The sequence below is a fragment of the Oryzias latipes genome, chromosome 2, assembly GCF_002234675.1.
Source record: "Oryzias latipes chromosome 2, ASM223467v1".
Classification (NCBI taxonomy): Eukaryota; Metazoa; Chordata; class Actinopteri; order Beloniformes; family Adrianichthyidae; genus Oryzias; species Oryzias latipes.
Genome location: NC_019860.2, coordinates 24643116 through 24663249, shown reverse-complemented (window position 1 = coordinate 24663249; position 20134 = coordinate 24643116). Strand labels below are relative to the sequence as shown.

General features: G+C 52.5%; 1 protein-coding gene across 1 annotated transcript in view; it reads left to right on the top strand.

Annotated features, from left to right (window-relative positions):
* The first annotated feature begins 2124 nt into the window (after positions 1–2124).
* LOC101162654 (potassium voltage-gated channel subfamily H member 8) overlaps positions 2125–20134 on the top strand; it is a 39985-nt gene continuing 21975 nt past the window's right edge. Inside the window, exons 1-12 of the mRNA XM_023949142.1 lie at positions 2125–2521; positions 4402–4635; positions 4699–4824; positions 4909–5054; positions 5307–5559; positions 5811–5968; positions 6911–7118; positions 8275–8613; positions 8747–8946; positions 9505–9754; positions 9947–10161; positions 15276–15538. Of these exons, the coding sequence (XP_023804910.1) occupies positions 2455–2521; positions 4402–4635; positions 4699–4824; positions 4909–5054; positions 5307–5559; positions 5811–5968; positions 6911–7118; positions 8275–8613; positions 8747–8946; positions 9505–9754; positions 9947–10161; positions 15276–15538 (2459 nt within the window). The 5' untranslated portion in view covers positions 2125–2454. The remainder of the gene's footprint in view (positions 2522–4401; positions 4636–4698; positions 4825–4908; positions 5055–5306; positions 5560–5810; positions 5969–6910; positions 7119–8274; positions 8614–8746; positions 8947–9504; positions 9755–9946; positions 10162–15275; positions 15539–20134) is intronic.

Genomic DNA, 20134 nt, shown 5'->3' with positions numbered 1-20134 from the left:
TGATGTTAAACAGAAATAGTTCTAAATGTTTTAATTATAAATATTTATACAGAAATGTCCTTAAATCTAACCAACTTTTTTCACATAAAGTCTGATTATTATGAATCTCCAGAGTGAGACGCTTTGATTCTCTTTGAACATTTTATCCAACAGCCACAAATGTAGTTTTCTGTCCTGCTGCTCTATCAAATACAAGAATGGGTTCTTCTGCTAGAACCACGTTCTCGATAAGAAGAGAACGTGACTGACATGAGGCCTGAAACCGGCTTTGCCCTGCGTGACCTTTGACCTGTGAGCAGATGAAAGTGAGCTGGAAACAGAGTCCATCCTGCTGGAAGATCCCAGATTCAGTGTTGGAGGAAGCTTCCTCGGTCTGATGCAGGACTGTTGTTCTTTAAAGATCCACTAGATGGCAGCACTGAGCGAGAACCGCTGCTGCTCACGTCAGAGGAACAGTCCAGGAAGAGTCCAGCAGACGCTGCAGGCAGAACCGGGCCGGAGGCCGTGTGGTGAAGCTGCAGCGTGTTTCAGCTGAAGCCTCCATCGTGCTGACGGGGGGGTTGCTATGAGAAACCGGATCAAGATGATCCAGCAAACTGAAGTCCAGCTGAAATCATCTCATGTAGGCTTGTTTCTATTGGTCCCTGAAGGAAGACATGTCCAAAGTCCGTCCTGTCATGGAAACAGTCAAATGTGGCCCCCAGGACTTTGTAAGAGCTGCAGTTTGGGGGGGTTTACATGAAGATGTAAACACGCGTGTGTTTGTGTACGTTAAATAACCAGATCCATCCTCATCCACCACATCTCATAGATTCATCCATGAAAACACTCAGAATAATAACTATTTATTCTACATTTGCATTTAATGCAGAACCTTCTGGACTAAAATAGTCGACATCAAAGCGTTTCTCTGGTCAACAGTTGGATTTACAACATTTCTACAGAAGTTTAGGAGGAAAAGACGATGAAAGAGGAAAAAAGTTCTTCTTTCTGCAGAATCTGCTGCTGGAAATGACAGAAGCTGAGGTCAAAGGTCAGCGTGTTTCCTGGGTTGTCCAGCTGCAATGACTGTTCTCCGCCTGCAGGCGTCGCTGTTTCCTCACTAATGAACCCGGCAGCAGGTTGACTCTGCTTTACAGATTTAGAACTTTATTATAAAAACCTCATTTTAGGTTTTCATAGTTTTCACAAACGTAAATTCTATAATAAAAAACCTGAATTCTGACTGAAACTGCAGCAATATTTCAAATTATTTTCTGCTTCAAAAAACACAAAGGCTCAGAAAACGATCTGTAAATGTTTTAGATTAAGTGTAGCATTTCTATTTTTGACAAATGTATTGTTTTTTTCCATCTGCTTCTTTTTTATTGTCTGTTTTTATTTTTAGTTTAATAATCTATATTATAATTTTGTTTTTAATATTTTCAAAAAGTTAAAACAATTTTATTCTGAATTCAGAATTGTGTTTTATTCCTTTGTTGTGTTATAAATGTTGTTTTTTGTATTAAAATTTGCAGAAATGAAGGTTTGACGGGATTCCCGCGCAGTCTCTGGGGGGGGGGGGTTGGTTCTCCGTCTGATCTGCTGCAGCTCCTGACTTCCTGTCAGCTGACCTCACCGCCGGTGATTGATGGATAAAACACTGAAATGTTCCAAAAGAACCACGAAGGAACCGAACAGGTCTGGAACATGGTCGGGGGGGGGGGGGGGGGGGGGGTCTCCAATCTATGAAAACATGTCAAGAACTTCATCAACACAGAAAGTGAAGGAATCTCTGTGTGTCCGGGCCTGCGGGGGTCTCACAGGATCCAAACGTGGTTCCGGTTCTGTGGTTCCGGTTCTGTGGTTCTGGTTCTGTGATCACAGGATCCAAACGTGGTTTTCAGGTCGGGAAATTGGACCTGAACTGAACTGATGACAAACACGGAACCATGGAAATACCCCCCCCCCTCCCCCCATGTTCCTCTGGAGATCAAAGGATGGGAGGTGAAGAGGAGCTTTCAAACGGGAGGGGGTCCACTGATACGGGGGGGGGGGCATCAATAATGCAGTGGGGGTTTTTTTTGGGGGGGGGCATAATTCACCCGGTGTTGGGGGTGGGGGGTCGGAGGAAGAGTTCCTCTGTGGGACTGGGAGGAGAGACAGCAGGAGCGCTGGAGGAGAGCGGACCGCGCGCCTCCTCTCTGCGTAAATGTGAGCATCCTCGGCCCCTCCGCCCCCCCTCGACCTCTCCGTCTTCTCCTCGGAACCGGGACCACCTGCGCGGTGGTCCGAGCCCCCCTGCGGACCGTGGAGTCCCGCCTGTCTCGGCTCGGCGCCCTCCTGCAGGGCTTGGGGGGCGCGCCGGGGAACTCCTCCCGGTTCCTGCCGGGCTTCGTGTCCACGGCAGGAACGGACGGCCACGGCGCGGAGCGGCGGGAGAGACGCGGCTCGACGCGCTCCCGCACGCCGGTGATGCGGGGTCTGCTGGCGCCGCAGAACACCTTCCTGGACACCATCGCCACGCGCTTCGACGGAACCCGTGAGTTCTGCGCGCGCAGGTTCTGTTGCTGAAGTTTGATGCTGAAGCGCAGACTTCCGGAATGAAGCGCTGTGGGAAAGCCTTTGGGGAGAAGCTCTAAGCCTGATGGGAAAAGGGTCGTCATGTGGTGGGGGCGGGGGGGGGGGGGGGGGGGGGGTAACCACAGAACTGATTGATGGCATTTTCATTTTGACTGAATTGTTTTCTGTGTTTGAACTGGAAGCTGCTGACAGATTATCAGGAACACAGAACCAGAACCAGAACTCCTCATTCTTGTGACTCAGACTACAGTTTAAGTCACAGATTTTTAAATTTCTTCAGGATCAGAAATCAGACCTCTCTCAGTGAAACATCAGAACCCGTCTGTGGGTTTCCTGGTGATCCGTCCATCTCCTGAACCCGCTTGGTTCTGATGGGTCACATGGACCCAGCAGCTGCAGCCACTGAAGGTTCACACACTGATAGTTTTTGCTCCGTCCCCAAATGAAACATCATAGCGACCACCATGTAGAAAAGATCCTGCAGGGGGCGGTGGGGGCAAGGAGGACAGGTGACCTCAGCTGAAGGCCTCCTCCTGCTCCTCCTGCTCCTCCTCCTCCAGATGTTCCTGTCAGTCATGCCTGCACTCAGACCCGTCTCTTCTCTGGAGGAGCTGAGGAACGTTCCAGTCAGAGTCAGAGACACGGATCGCAGCAGAACCCCCCCAGAGTTCTGTCAGAGGGATAAACCTTTCAGCTCTGATCTTCACGCACAGCAGAGAGGTTCTCCTGCAGAACCAGGAGGAGGTTCCTGCTGATGGAGAAGAACTGAAGGTTCATGAAATCCAGCAGAGAACGTAGAACCTGCTGGAAAAAACAAGACTTGATGGAGGTGTGTGTGCGATTGTGTGTGTGTGATTGTGTGTGTGTGTGATTGTGTGTGTGTGTGTGATTGTGTGTGTGTGTGATTGTGTGTGTGTGTGTGGGTGTGTGTGTGTGTGTAATTCTGTGTGATTGCGTGTGATTGTGTGTGTGTGTGATTGTGTGTGTCATTCTGTGTGTGTGTAATTCTGTGTGTGTGTGTGTAATTCTGTGTGTGTGTATGATTGAGTGTGTGATTGTGTGTGTAATTCTGTGTGTGTGTAATTCTGTGTGTGTGTGATTGTGTGTGTCATTCTGTGTGTGTGTAATTCTGTGTGTGTGTTTGTGTGTGTGATTGTGTCTTCATGGATGTTCTCCTTCTTCCTCACATAAAGGTCTTCCTCATCTCTGCGGTTCCGTCTTCTTTCTTATGAGAACGTTTATCAGAACATTTTCCCGCCCTTCAGGCCCCCCCCCCCACTTATTGCCTCCATCCTTCAGAGCGATCGTTCTCCTGACAGGAAGCCGTGTTCAGACATTAATGATCTCCTCAGAATCATTTCTGCTCCTCTTTCAGACGTCTTCAAACGGTCCTGAGTGCTGAGGATTAATGAAACCCCCCTCTGCAGGAGAAGCCCCCCCTCTGCAGGAGAAACCCCCCTTTGCAGGAGAAAAGCCCCCCAATGAGAAAAGCCCCCCTGAGCAGAAACTCTGTCATGAGAACTCCTCTTGCTGGATCAACCAGAACTGAATTATTTGACTGGACCAAACAGATCTGCTGTTTATTTACCATGTTCATATTTATGTTACGGTAACCATGGAAACCACTGTCCTGTTCAGGGGCTAAGCTCCGCCTCCTTCAACATTAAGGTAGTCGTGTTGTTGTTGGTCAGCGCCGTCACAGACGTCCTTTGGGTTCTAACATCAGAGGAACCAGAGAACCTCAGACGTTCTCGGTCCTGAATCAGCTGCTGAAGAACACGTCTGTGGGGTCAAAGGTCATCGTCCTGATCCTCGGTCTCCTCTGGTTCTTCCCGGCAGACAGTAACTTCGTGCTCGGGAACGCCCAGGTCCGGTCGGTCCATCCCATCGTGTACTGCTCGGACGGCTTCTGCGAGCTGACGGGTTTCGCCCGCGGCGAGCTGATGCAGAAGAGCTGCGCGTGTCACTTCCTGTACGGCAGCGAGACCAGCGAGCGCCTCACCTCGCAGATGCAGGCGGCTCTGGACGAACGCCGGGAGTTCAAGACCGAGATCATCCTGTACAAGAAGAACGGTGAGACCCGCAGAACCCGCTCAGAACCCTGTAGAAGGTGACGTGTGCGTTCTCCGTGGACAGGTTCTAAGTTCTGGTGTCTGCTGGACATCGTTCCCATCAAGAATGAGAAGAGCGAGGTGGTTCTGTTCCTGGTCTCCCACAAAGACATCACCGAAAACAAAGACCGGGCCGGCGAGTCCGACACCGGTGAGAACCCACCGCCGTGTCCGCGCCCCCAAAGAGACGTTCTGGCCCGGCTGCAGTGGAACGTTCTGCTGTTCTGTGTTTTAGACGGGGAGAACAGCCTGCAGGTCCACAAAGTGGGCCGTCCTTCAGGACGCAGCATGGAGCGCCGCAGGAGCCGGGCCGTCCTGTACCAGCTGTCCGGACATCTGCAGAGGCAGGACAAGACCAAGAGCAAGCTGAAGATCAACAACGTGAGTCCAAATCCAGACTCACCTGCAGCCGGCAGGTGGAGGAAGCCCCGCCCCTCACACACCTGCAGGCTCACAGGTGCAGCAAGAGTAAAGGTGATGCACGTGCACAATGTCTGTGCACGTGGGGGAAGCAGAGGGTGGAGGGGGGTCTTTCCACCAGACTGTACCCGCACACTTACCCTCTGACTGGACGCCCCACCCCTGGACGCTCCACCCCTTGGCCTCTGAGCCGGCGCTTTTTTATGTCTGCAGACGGTTCTGGGCGCCAACCCGGTTCCGGAGTACAAGGTGGCGGACGTCCAGAAGTCTCGTTTCATCCTCCTCCACTATGGTGCCTTCAAGGCCGGCTGGGATTGGCTGATTCTGTTGGCCACCTTCTACGTGGCCATCACCGTCCCCTACAACGTCTGCTTCACCGCCGTGGAGGTGCGCGAGGACGGCGGCTCAGCGGCCCGAAACCCGCCCAGCGTCAGCGACATCCTGGTGGAAATCCTCTTCATCATCGGTGAGGAGGCTGAGCAACGCTCCGACTGACGTTCCCACCGATGTTCTGATTGACGTTCTGACCGACGGTCCGACTGGTGTAGTCATACCCACTGTAGCTCTGATTGATCTTCAAAACTTCTTGACTGGATCTGTAGTTTTTTGGAGCTACCAAGAGTCCAGATTTCCACCAATCATCTAATTTCTCCAAAATCTGATTAGAACTTCCATCCAAAGTCTACTGAAGGTCAACTGTGTGTTTGTGTGTTTCAGACATCGTGCTGAACTTCAGAACCACCTACGTCAGCACCTCGGGTCAGGTGGTGTACGACGCCCGCTCCATCTGCGTTCACTATGTCACTTCCTGGCTCTTCGTGGACCTGATGGCGGCGCTGCCCTTTGACCTGCTTTATGCCTTCAACATCAGCGTGGTGAGCGTGGAACCGGCACACGGCTGAGTGTTTCAGTCGGCCTTTAGATGTAATGGATGTCCTCCTTTCATCTCTCCTGCTGCTCTCAATGAGGGGAAATGCTCAGTGTTGCCATGACAACGGGACACCTTTCCCACACTGATGGAGCAGGTTTTTGTTGCATATTTCATAGAGACGCCTCTCCTTTCAGACGGGCTTGCTGCAACAACGCAGCGACGCATGCAGGACACGGTTGGTAGATGGGTGATGAGATGTGGAGGACAAAAGGTCACCTGAAAGTCAGGAGATGACCTGAAGGTCAGGAGATGACCTGAAGGTCAGGAAATGCCCTCAAGGTCAGGAGATGACCTGAAGGTCAGGAGATGACCTGAAGGTCAGGAGATGACCTGAAAGTCAGGAGATGACCTGAAGGCTCCTCCTTCACTCTACAGATGATCCTAAAACAGCTTCTGTTCCTTCCAGCCATAAAAACATCTCCAGCTGTTGTTTCTGTGTTGATTGGATGCTGGTTCAATTCCCAAAAATGAAAAAAAAAGCATTACAGGAGGCAGGAAAGGAAGGAAGGAAAAGGAAGGGAGGAGGAAGGACACAGAAGACAGAAACCAAAAACACCAAAGAAACATCTGGACTTTTCTGAGTCTGGGATGTTTCTGAAGGTTTGGTTCTGTCAGAACCTTCTAGAACCGGCTCCATAGTCAGGCCAGAAGATGTGATGGAGTCCCAGATAGAGCAGAGAAGGTTCCTAAACACAGACGAGTTATTCAGCAGAGTGGAGGCAGCCGTGACAACTCGACAGGATCCACAGGTGAGTGGGCGGAGTCACAGTCCACCTGTACAGAAACGCAAAGAAAAGTGAAAAGTTAGAGTCAGAAATCCATCAAATCACCAGACTTTGATCCTCCATCTGAACTGACCCCAGTCCCTCTCTTCTTCCTCCTCCAGAACTTCGGGGTCCACCTGCTGAAGACGGTGCGCCTCCTGCGGCTGCTGCGCCTCCTGCAGAAGCTGGACCGTTACTCCCAGTACAGCGCCGTGGTCCTCACGCTGCTCATGTCCACCTTCGCGCTGCTGGCCCACTGGATGGCGTGCGTCTGGTTCTTCATCGGCCGCAGCGAGATCGAGAGCAAGAACCCGGCGTCCTGGGACGTAGGTGCGTTTCCGTTCTCCAGAATCCACCAAAACCATGGCGGGTCCATCCCTAAAGGCCTCCCCGAGAGGAGGAACCGTCAGGAGAAGTCCAGCTTCTGGTCACACAGGAAGTTTGTTCGTCTTTTCAGGAGGAAACGGTCAAAACGAAGGAAACCGCCGACGCGGCATCCAGATCTGCTCTAGAACCTCCAGGACACACCAAAGTGTGAGGGGGGGGGGCAGCAGAGGGAGGAGCTGCTGATTCTAACGGGCGCCGGATGACCCGAATGCAGGTTCTGGCCCACAAACGAGCGGTTCAGAGAACGGCATTCTGGGACATCTGGACCCAAAACCCAAACGCAGAACTTATTTAACCCCCCCACACTAACGACCCCAAAACACGTGTCGCGGATGTCTGAGGGACGTTTTGATTATTATGGGATGGCCACAAAATGCTCAAAGAAAACTTTGAATGGAGGAATTTTCCTGAAGTTTCACAGACGCCCTGGTGCTCCTGCATCCTGATGCAGTTTCACAGACGCCACCTTGAGTCTGTCTTTAAAACCAAAGCTTCATTGACCTTTGACCTCAGGAAGAGGTTTCCACCCGGAAATGCACTCATTTAGACTTCTTTTAAGGATCTATCGCCTCCTTACTCCTCGAGCATCATCAGGAAATCAAAGTTGGAGTTAGAAGTTTGTAGATGTGGAACGCCGTCAGCGTGGCGAGTTCCCAAACGTGGCGCTTTCCTGTCGCTCGCTCGTTTTTTTACCGTGACAATTCCAGAGGTGAATGTTTGGATGTAACATACGGCATGAACATGTGAGGGATGTGGGCTCTGTTAAAAAAGCCGTTTCCAAGGAAACCCCCAAAAATGACATTCGTAGATTGACGTCTACCTGTCCGTCACCCCCAGGAGATAAAACGGTTGCTATGGAGATGAAGTCTAAAAAAGAATGAATTGGTCATGGACAGTTCTGCACAGGCTGGGGCAGAAGGGGGAGACTGTGGGGCGAGAAGCAGCCACTCCGGGGTCTAAGGGGGCAGTGGTGGTGGTGGGGGGGCTGTACAAGGCTGCTCGTGGTTTTCTTTGAGGTTACTTCCACATTTGAATCTTCTGATTATCTTCTGACAAAGTTCTGCCAGTCACAGCCTCTGCCTCCCTCCCCCCCTCCCAGGCTGGCTCCATGAACTGGCCAAGCGGTTGGGAACGCCGTACTTCTTGGCCCCAGTGACGTCCCTCCTGGGGGTCTCGGAGCCCCCCCCGGGCCCCGGGTCGGGGGCCCCGAGCAGCTTCAGCCAGTGGAACAGCTCGGCTCAGTGGAACGGCAGCAGGAGCAGAACCAAGGCGCTGAACGGGTCGGGGCTGGTGCTGGGCGGGGGCCCGTCGGTGCGGAGCTCCTACGTGACGTCGCTGTACTTCGCCCTGAGCAGTCTGACCAGCGTGGGCTTCGGGAACGTCTCCGCCAACACCGACGCCGAGAAGATCTTCTCCATCTGCACCATGCTGGTCGGAGGTGAGCGCCTCCTCCTCTCCGGGGGGAGGGGAGGGGGGGGGGTGACGGTTCTGACCCAGTGTTAAAGCTGCTGAGGGGGTCTGAGGGGCAGCAGAACGTCTCTGTGACTGACGCAGACCTCCTTCTTCTGCAGCGCTGATGCACGCCGTGGTCTTTGGGAACGTGACCGCCATCATCCAGAGGATGTACTCGCGCCGCTCGCTCTACCACACCCGCACCAAAGACCTGAAGGACTTCATCCGCGTGCACCGCCTGCCCAAAGCCCTGGAGCAGCGCGTCATGGAGTGCTTCCAGACCACCTGGTCCGTCAACAACGGCATCGACGTCAGCGAGGTGAGGCAGAGAGAGTTCAGATCCACAGGTGGAACCCTGATGAGAACGTGGAGGAACCTCTCTGTGAGAACACGGGAACGCTGCAGGTTCTTTCAGAGTTCCTTCAGCCTCAACACCACAAAGACTGATGCTGTTCAGAGAGTCACATCACCAGGAAGAAGAACATGTCAGAAGACCAGCAGAGAGAAGATTCAGAACTGTTGGTGGTTCAGGGAGCAGAACTTCATCCCAGATGATCCTGGAGAGGTCTGAACTCTCCCACAGGAAGACCTGGACCAAAGTCCAGTCCTTCAAAGTCCTCATTCAGAAGGAAATCCGAACCTGTGAGTCTGGAGGAGTGAAGATCAGGATCAGAGGTTCTGGAGGTCCAGATTCTTCTGCTGTGGTTAGGACCTGGAGACCTCCATGGAGGTGTCAGAGGCATGGAGGAGAGCTTTGCTTCTCCTGTAAACGTGTAAAGACAGTGAATTTCCTCAAAGCTGGGGGGTCAAAGACCTTCTGCTTCCCACAGATGCTCACAGCACTGAGGAAGACTCTGTTCTGCCGTTTGTCTTCCAGCTGCTGAAGGACTTTCCTGACGAGCTGAGGGCCGACATCGCCATGCACCTGAACGAAGAGCTGCTGCAGCTGCCGCTGTTCCAGTCCGCCAGCAGGGGGTGTCTGCGCTCCCTGTCGCTGATCATCAAGAACTCCTTCTGCGCTCCGGGGGAGTTCCTCATCCGCCAGGGGGACGCGCTTCAGGCGATCTACTTCGTCTGCTCGGGCTCCATGGAGGTTCTGAAGGACAACACGGTGCTGGCCATTCTGGGTACAAACATCACAGCACATCAAACATTCACAGCCGTGCTGGCCGTGGTTTCAGCACAACGGCCAGCTCCAACATCCTGGTGCTCCTGCATCCTGGTGCTCCAGCTTCCTGGTGCTCCAGCATCCTGATGCTCCAGCTTCCTGGTGCTCCAGCACACGTCCGTTTACCTGCTCTCCTCTCAACACTCTGCAGGCCGAGGCGACCTGATTGGCTCCGACTGTCTGACCCAGGCGGAGGTGATCAAGACCAACGCCTGCGTGAAGGCCCTGACCTACTGTGACCTGCAGTACATCAGCCTGAAGGGCCTGCAGGAGGTTCTGCGCCTCTACCCCGACTACGCCCAGAGGTTCCTGACGGAGATCCACCACGACCTGACCTACAACCTGAGGGAAGGACACAGCGCCCAGGTACGGGGAGGGGGGGTCAGTACTGGGACCGGCCTGCAGAGAGCTTCAGAACCTCTGGAGAGAAATCAGAACAGAAACATGACAGGGTTCTCCATGTTCCCCAGAAGGTTCTGCTTTATTACAATAGAACGTTTTCTAAAAGCTCAGACTGCAGAATCTGTTTCCACCAGAACCGTCTGCTGCGCTTTGGACCACATGAAGGTTCTCTTGTCAGAACCGCCTGATAGTGTAGAAGTTCAGCAGCGGTAGACATGAAACCTGATTCATGTTGAAAGTTCTGGTCAGAACCAAAGGTCCGATGTTCTTCAGCGCAGCAGAGTCAGCTGTGAGCGCCTTGTCCACATTCGTCTCTCTCTAAAATGCTTAACCATCTGGCCTGGGGGGGGGGGGGGGGGGGGGGGGGGGGGGGGGGACGGCGGTCAGTGGGGGAGGGCGGTCGGTGGGGGACGGTCCTCAGCTGCCGTCAACACATGGATGACCGGGTCCGGCCCGAAAGAGCCGAGTCGCATTTTCTCTGCGAGTAAACTTCTGAAGGATCCCAGCGCCACGAGGGGCTTCCTGAACCCCCCCCCCCTACTCCACCTACAGCCCCCGACCCCAAAGGAAGTGTTTACAGAAACATGAGGAGTAAACCAGGAAGCAGCAGAGTCTGATAAACCCCACTCAGGGGAGGGGGAAATTCAGAACTTCCAGATTGAAGCGCAATTCTAAACAGGAGTCAAGGTCAGTATGGGGGCAGGGGGGGGTCAAACACGATGCAGACTGTCTGCCTCCAGTGTGAAGACTTCTGTACTGATCTGGACAGCTGGACTGAAGGGGACACGTTTCTAATGCACCAGGGATGGTAACTCCAGGCCTGGGGGGCCGCTGTCTTTCCACATTTCCACATATCCAGGCCCCCCTCATGACTGATTACCTGGTGCAGGTGTGTCCAGCCAATCAGAACGTGCCAGAGCAGAGGATGTTAGAAAACATGCGGCCCTCAAGGCCTGGAGGTGCCCATCCCTTCACTGAAAGGGGCGGAGTCTGCTGAGGACAGCTCCAGGTCACCATGGTAACGATGATCAGCAGTAGTTAAAAACACCTGAACAGCAGCTTCAGCAGCCGTCACGCTCCGTGCTTTTCCCACCACGGCGTCTGATCAGCTGATGCTGGAGGTTCTGACCCGTCCAGATCTTTGAAGCTGACGTTCCTCCACGTTCAAGCAGGTCCAGAAGGACCATGAGAGGAGGAGGAGGCTCCAGAGCTTCAACCGTTCATGGACACTGGATCAGAACCAGAACAGAGGGTTCTGTTTGTTCCATAGAGAATCTGGAACAGCTTCAGACGCTGCAGACAGACCCCCCCCCTCCTCTGTGAGCTTTCACACAAACATAGCCCCCCCCCCCCCCCTCACCCAGCCAACCAATCACAGCTGGTCTCTAAGAATAGCACCACAGTTGGGAAGTGGGGGAGGGGCTGGGTCACCCCCAAGATAAAAATAGAGCAGCAAGCAGAGGGAGGGGGGCAAGAAAAGGAGAGGATCCACGTGCAGACGTGTGCTCCCCTCCTGATGTTCTGAGGATATGGACCTGATGGTTCTGCAGGAGCTCCTCCTTCCATGCATGTTCTCCTGCAGGAGAACGTCTCCTCTGAAGCTTCTTCTCCTGCAGGAGAACGTCTCCTCTGAAGCTTCTTCTCCTGCAGGAGAACGTCTCCTCTGAGGCACCTCCTCCTGCAGGAGAACGTCTCCTCTGAGGCACATCCTCCTGCAGGAGAACGTCTCCTCTGAGGCACATCCTCCTGCAGGAGAACGTCTCCTCTGAAGCTTCTTCTCCTGCAGGAGAACGTCTCCTCTGAGGCACCTCCTCATGCAGGAGAACGTCTCCTCTGAAGCACCTCCTCCTGCAGGAGAACGTCTCCTCTGAAGCTTCTTCTCCTGCAGGAGAACGTCTCCTCTGAGGCACCTCCTCCTGCAGGAGAACGTCTCCTCTGAAGCTTCTTCTCCTGCAGGAGAACGTCTCCTCTGAAGCTTCTTCTCCTGCAGGAGAACGTCTCCTCTGAGGCACCTCCTCCTGCAGGAGAACGTCTCCTCTGAGGCACCTCCTCCTGCAGGAGAACGTCTCCTCTGAAGCACCTCCTCCTGCAGGAGAACGTCTCCTCTGAAACTTCTTCTCCTGCAGGAGAACGTCTCCTCTGAGGCACCTCCTCATGCAGGAGAACGTCTCCTCTGAAGCACCTCCTCCTGCAGGAGAACGTCTCCTCTGAAGCTTCTTCTCCTGCAGGAGAACGTTTCCTCTGAGGCACCTCCTCCTGCAGGAGAATGTCTCCTCTGAAGCTTCTTCTCCTGCAGGAGAACGTCTCCTCTGAGGCACCTTCTCCTGCAGGAGAATGTCTCCTCTGAAGCTTCTTCTCCTGCAGGAGAACGTCTCCTCTGAGGCACCTCCTCCTGCAGGAGAACGTCTCCTCTGAGGCACCTCCTCCTGCAGGAGAACGTCTCCTCTGAGGCACCTCCTCCTGCAGGAGAACGTCTCCTCTGAAGCACCTCCTCCTGCAGGAGAACGTCTCCTCTGTAGCTTCTTCTCCTGCAGGAGAACGTCTCCTCTGAGGCACCTCCTCTTGCAGGAGAACGTTTCCTCTGAAACTTCTTCTCCTGCAGGAGAACATCTCCTCTGAGGCACCTCCTCATGCAGGAAAACGTCTCCTCTGAAGCTTCTTCTCCTGCAGGAGAACGTCTCCTCTGAGGCACCTCCTCTTGCAGGAGAACGTCTCCTCTGAAGCTTCTTCTCCTGCAGGAGAACGTCTCCTCTGAGGCACCTCCTCTTGCAGGAGAACGTCTCCTCTGAAGCTTCCTCTCCTGCAGGAGAACGTCTCTTCTGAGGCACCTCCTCCTGCAGGAGAACGTCTCCTCTGAGGCACATCCTCCTGCAGGAGAACGTCTCCTCTGAAGCTTCTTCTCCTGCAGGAGAACGTCTCCTCTGAAGCACCTCCTCCTGCAGGAGAACGTCTCCTCTGAGGCACCTCCTCTTGCAGGAGAACGTCTCCTCTGAAGCTTCCTCTCCTGCAGGAGAACGTTTCCTCTGAGGCACCTCCTCCTGCAGGAAAACGTTTCCTCTGAAGCTTCCTCTCCTGCAGGAGAACGTTTCCTCTGAGGCACCTCCTCCTGCAGGAAAACGTTTCCTCTGAAGCTTCTTCTCCTGCAGGAGAACGTCTCCTCTGAGGCACCTCCTCTTGCAGGAGAACGTCTCCTCTGAAGCTTCCTCTCCTGCAGGAGAACGTCTCTTCTGAGGCACCTCCTCTTGCAGGAGAACGTCTCCTCTGAAGCTTCCTCTCCTGCAGGAGAACGTCTCCTCTGAGGCACCTCCTCCTGCAGGAAAACGTTTCCTCTGAAGCTTCTTCTCCTGCAGGAGAACGTCTCCTCTGAGGCACCTCCTCTTGCAGGAGAACGTCTCCTCTGAAGCTTCCTCTCCTGCAGGAGAACGTCTCTTCTGAGGCACCTCCTCTTGCAGGAGAACGTCTCCTCTGAAGCTTCCTCTCCTGCAGGAGAACGTCTCCTCTGAGGCACCTCCTCCTGCAGGAAAACGTTTCCTCTGAAGCTTCTTCTCCTGCAGGAGAACGTCTCCTCTGAGGCACCTCCTCTTGCAGGAGAACGTCTCCTCTGAAGCTTCCTCTCCTGCAGGAGAACGTCTCTTCTGAGGCACCTCCTCCTGCAGGAGAACGTCTCCTCTGAAGCTTCTTCTCCTGCAGGAGAACGTCTCCTCTGAGGCACCTCCTCCTGCAGGAGAACGTCTCCTCTGAGGCACATCCTCCTGCAGGAGAACGTCTCCTCTGAGGCACATCCTCCTGCAGGAGAACGTCTCCTCTGAAGCTTCTTCTCCTGCAGGAGAACGTCTCCTCTGAGGCACCTCCTCCTGCAGGAGAACGTCTCCTCTGAGGCACATCCTCCTGCAGGAGAACGTCTCCTCTGAAGCTTCTTCTCCTGCAGGAGAACGTCTCCTCTGAGGCACCTCCTCTTGCAGGAGAACGTCTCCTCTGAAGCTTTCTCTCCTGCAGGAGAACGTTTCCTCTGAGGCACCTCCTCCTGCAGGAGAACGTCTCCTCTGAGGCACCTCCTCCTGCAGGAAAACGTTTCCTCTGAAGCTTCTTCTCCTGCAGGAGAACGTCTCCTCTGAGGCACCTCCTCTTGCAGGAGAACGTCTCCTCTGAAGCTTCCTCTCCTGCAGGAGAACGTCTCTTCTGAGGCACCTCCTCCTGCAGGAGAACGTCTCCTCTGAGGCACATCCTCCTGCAGGAGAACGTCTCCTCTGAAGCTTCTTCTCCTGCAGGAGAACGTCTCCTCTGAGGCACCTTCTCCTGCAGGAGAACGTCTCCTCTGAGGCACCTTCTCCTGCAGGAGAACGTCTCCTCTGAGGCACCTCCTCCTGCAGGAAAACGTTTCCTCTGAAGCTTCTTCTCCTGCAGGAGAACGTCTCCTCTGAAGCTTCCTCTCCTGCAGGAGAACGTCTCTTCTGAGGCACCTCCTCCTGCAGGAGAACGTCTCCTCTGAAGCTTCTTCTCCTGCAGGAGAACGTCTCCTCTGAGGCACCTCCTCCTGCAGGAGAACGTCTCCTCTGAGGCACATCCTCCTGCAGGAGAACGTCTCCTCTGAAGCTTCTTCTCCTGCAGGAGAACGTCTCCTCTGAGGCACCTCCTCCTGCAGGAGAACGTCTCCTCTGAAGCACCTCCTCCTGCAGGAGAACGTCTCCTCTGAGGCACCTCCTCTTGCAGGAGAACGTCTCCTCTGAAGCTTCCTCTCCTGCAGGAGAACGTCTCTTCTGAAGCTTATTCTCCTGCAGGAGAACGTATCCTCCTCTTTGTCTGCAGAGACACGTGCGGCTCAGAAACAGACTTCCAGCAGCTTCTTTCTCGGTTCTCTAGAGTTTCCAAAAATAAACCAGAGATCTAAAAATATCAAAGACCTGCAGGAGGGGGGATGGGGGTTGGGGTGGGGTTATTCTGATGCCCCCCCACCCGGTATACGGGGGGCTCAGGAGCGCCCCCCTCTGGCCTGTCTGTGATCACAGACGAAAGTTTCAAAATAAGACGCAGTAACCAGACTTCTGGGGGGGGGGGGTCCCGGTATTCTTCCTCCCCAGATGGACTCTGAGACCAACGGGGGGGTCGTGAAGAAACTGCCCTCCATCAGGGAGGACGAGGAGGGCTCCGCCTCTGAGGGGGAGCGCTCCCACCTCACGATGGTACCCAGCCTCAACAGGCTGGGGCGGGGTCTGCGCTCCCCTTTGCGCTCCCCGCTGCTGCCCCCCCGACCCTGCAGACCCACGGGGGAGCTGGCGCGGCCCCCCAACCTGCAGATTCCCGCAGTGAGCTTCAGCTGCCTGCAGCCAGACCTCAGCCCCCGGTAGGTGCAGCACCACAGACTCATGCTGGGGGGGGTCACTGCTGGGGGGTCAGCTGTCACTACATTACCACCCTCAACCATCCTCACCTGCTGCACGCCCCTCCCATCTCTGCCTTGCTCATCGGTGCAGGTCAGTCTCTCCCCATGGAAGCGTTTGTCAAGATTCCATAGCATATTTCAAAATAAAAGTCACTTCCAGAAATGCTTGAGTTTCAAAATAAAGCTGCGTTTGTTGAATCAAACCTAAAAATAAACATCAATCCTCCAAACCGCTTTTTCTCCTTCAACACGGATCAGTGTGACGTCTTTACAGTGAAAATGCAAAGTGTCACACGATTCATTTCCAGTCAGCATTTCCAGATGGAGGCGGGGCATTGATGTGGGTGTGGTCAGCTGCCAAGAGTGCAGACATGTCTAGGGCTTGGTAGCAGCAGGGGGGGCGTGCTGCTGTGCTCCTGGTTGTTCCACGGTTCAGGACTGTGTCGCACCGCTGAGTTTCCATGGCAACCACTCTCACCTATCAGCAGTGAGATTGTTGGAAGGCCACAAAACCAGTCAAACGTTTTGGACGTGGCGGCCAGCAGGCTCCGCCTACTTGAATTAGTTCATAACTTAAATAATTGAACGTGAGTGTGAGGAAACTGGATTTTCTAGAAAGGACTGTATTAATAAATATATTAGGTTGGTTCGTTTCCCTTCAGTTTCCAGCACACAGAAATGAATGAATAATGACTCAGAGACAGTTACTTAGCTTCAGTGTAGATTTACTCCGCACAAAACAGCACAGATTTGTACGCAGGGTTACAGACAGAGGAACAGGATCACAAGGTCTGAACAAAGACACTCAGAACAGGGCTTGGTATATATACCTGGCATTTACATATTCAGAAGATGGTCTGGGGATCTATGGTGTGAAAAACCCACCCACATGCTGTTGCAGGCTGGATACTTGAAGGTCATAAAGCTTCAAGTGTCAGATCTCTCTGATGTTCCCACGGACATTTGCCAGAGCACAAACACCAGAACACACAAAAAGTAAAAAGGGAGGATGAGGAGAAACTGTGAGGACAATAGCTTGTTTGTGCTGTCTTAGGATGCAATATAATTTTGAGATGATAATACATGCTCAGTGAATTAAGTTTAAACCATTAGTGTAATAAAAGGTATAGGTAAATGTAATAATAGTAAAAAGGGAGTTTCTAACTATTCTATTTCTAATTATTCCTAACAGTGAGGATTATCAAGAAGATTAAAATAAGGAATCAGATCCAGAACGGTTCTTCTGACCAATAGAACAACTGAGGAACAGCTGTTTGTTTCTCTATGGGAGTCTATGGGAGCCACTTCCTGTTTGGAACGCCAGGGGGCGGAGTCACACAGTCCAGTTGTGATTCACTGTCGATGGTTTTAAAGCAGTTGGGTTTGATGTTTAGCATTTATCAGTAAAACAATGAGAAAGGTTTGTAGAAATTCAGTCTCTAGATCTGTTCTGGAGGGATTTTGGTTCTAGTGGTTAAACTCTAAGCATCCCCCCCCCCACACACACACACTGTTTAGCTACTGCTTGTTATGCAGGTGTGTGATCACCTGTCCTCAAACGCTCCATCGCTTGCTGAGGTGGAGTTTGATCTGTGATAGACTGGCAGCTCTTCTGTGACGATGCCTTCACTGACAGCTGCAGTCTTTGTAATGACGCGTTCACTGGCAGCTGCAGACTCTGTGGTGATGCCTTCACTGACAGCTCTTCTGTGATGATGCCTTCACTGACAGCTGCAGTCTTTGTAATGACGCGTTCACTGGCAGCTGCAGACTCTGTGACGATGCCTTCACTGACAGCTGCAGACTTTGTGGTGATGCCTTCACTGACAGCTGCAGACTTTGTGGTGATGCCTTCACTGACAGCTGCAGAATTTGTGGTGATGCCTTCACTGACAGCTGCAGACTTTGTGGTGATGCCTTCACTGACAGCTGCAGACTTTGTGGTGATGCCTTCACTGACAGCTCTTCTGTGATGATGCCTTCACTGACAGCTGCAGTCTTTGTAATGACGCCTTCACTGGCAGCTGCAGACTCTGTGACGATGCCTTCACTGACAGCTGCAGACTTTGTGGTGATGCCTTCACTGACAGCTGCAGACTTTGTGGTGATGCCTTCACTGACAGCTGCAGACTTTGTGGTGATGCCTTCACTGACAGCTGCAGACTTTGTGGTGATGCCTTCACTGACAGCTCTTCTGTGATGATGCCTTCACTGGCAGCTGCAGTCTTTGTAATGACGCCTTCACTGGCAGCTGCAGACTTTGTGATGATGCCTTCACTGACAGCTGCAGACTTTGTGGTGATGCCTTCACTGACAGCTGCAGACTTTGTGGTGATGCCTTCACTGACAGCTCTTCTGTGATGATGCCTTCACTGGCAGCTGCAGACTTTGTTATGATACTTTCACTGACAGCTGCAGACTTTGTGATGATGCCTTCACTGACAGCTGCAGACTTTGTGGTGATGCCTTCACTGACAGCTGCAGACTTTGTGGTGATGCCTTCACTGACAGCTCTTCTGTGATGATGCCTTCACTGGCAGCTGCAGACTTTGTTATGATACTTTCACTGACAGCTGCAGACTTTGTGGTGATGCCTTCACTGACAGCTATTCTGTGATGATGCCTTCACTGACAGCTGCAGTCTTTGTAATGACGCCTTCACTGGCAGCTGCAGACTCTGTGACGATGCCTTCACTGGCAGCTGCAGTCTTTGTAATGATGCCTTCACTGGCAGCTGCAGACTTTGTGGTGATGCCTTCACTGACAGCTGCAGACTTTGTGGTGATGCCTTCACTGACAGCTCTTCTGTGATGATGCCTTCACTGGCAGCTGCAGGCTTTGTAATGACGCCTTCACTGGCAGCTGCAGACTCTGTGACGATGCCTTCACTGGCAGCTGCAGACTCTGTGACGATGCCTTCACTGGCAGCTGCAGACTCTGTGACGATGCCTTCACTGGCAGCTGCAGACTTTGTTATGATGCCTTCACTGACAGCTGCAGACTTTGTGGTGATGCCTTCACTGACAGCTCTTCTGTGATGATGCCTTCACTGACAGCTGCAGTCTTTGTAATGACGCCTTCACTGGCAGCTGCAGACTCTGTGACGATGCCTTCACTGGCAGCTGCAGACTCTGTGACGATGCCTTCACTGGCAGCTGCAGACTTTGTTATGATGCCTTTACTGACAGCTGCAGACTTTGTGGTGATGCCTTCACTGACAGCTCTTCTGTGATGATGCCTTCACTGACAGCTGCAGTCTTTGTAATGACGCCTTCACTGGCAGCTGCAGACTCTGTGACGATGCCTTCACTGACAGCTGCAGACTTTGTGGTGATGCCTTCACTGACAGCTGCAGACTTTGTGGTGATGCCTTCACTGACAGCTGCAGACTTTGTGGTGATGCCTTCACTGACAGCTCTTCTGTGATGATGCCTTCACTGGCAGCTGCAGTCTTTGTAATGACGCCTTCACTGGCAGCTGCAGACTTTGTGGTGATGCCTTCACTGACAGCTCTTCTGTGATGATGCCTTCACTGGCAGGTGCAGACTTTGTAATGACGCCTTCACTGACAGCTGCAGAGTTTGTGACGATGCCTTCACTGGCAGCTGCAGAGTTTGTGATGATGCCTTCACTGTCTAACAAGCAGGATAACTTTGGGAGGTCAGTTCCACCTGAAACCAGCACCTTAAACATGAAAGACGTCCAGATGAGAACATTTTGACAACTCAAATCCTGCCCCCCCCCTCCACACACACACACCCACACACACACACACACACACACACACACACACACATACTCGCATTCCCCCTTTGAGGGGCCCAACAGTTCTTTAGCAAGTTGTGGGGTCCACCATTTGTAAAGGTCCTACAGCTGTGAAAAAAATCAGGAAGCCCTATAAAAAAATACCAAACATAAAAAATATTTTAGTTTTTAAGAATTTGAATGTTTAAATGTTCATGTTAGATTTTTGGTCACTTGTGGGGTTCATTTCCAACATTCAGTTGTTGTGAGGTCCACTTGCTTCATACACATAAATTTTAAGCTTTTGTGTCTTGATAGGGACAAAAACGTTTTTTTTTGTTTCTTATTTACATGTACAGTGATCCTTCGCTATAACACGGTTTACTTTTCACGGTTTCGCTACTTCACGGATTTGCATCGTGCATTGTGTTCTGCATTCTGATTGGCTAAAAAGTCACTCCGCTTCTTCTCTACCTGCGCGTCAATAACGTTGCAGTTTAATATGTTCACGTACGTAAATCAGCTTGCCAAATTTACATTACATACGTGCAAATTCTCTTGCAATTTCGAGTTTCTCTAAAACCCATAGAAAAAAGAGCGACAACTGCCTATGTGTTCTTCTCTTGAACAAACACAGCTGCATCGCGGGCTTCATAAGAAGAATACACTGCAGAGCGGAGTCAGGATGCAGCGGATCAGTCTGTAGAGCAGTAAATACACCTGAGTCTCTATTTGTCCGACTGTACTTTGTATTTTTTTCATAATCATTTTAAATTCTCTCCCGTTTAATCCAATTACTCTCGGGTCGCGGTG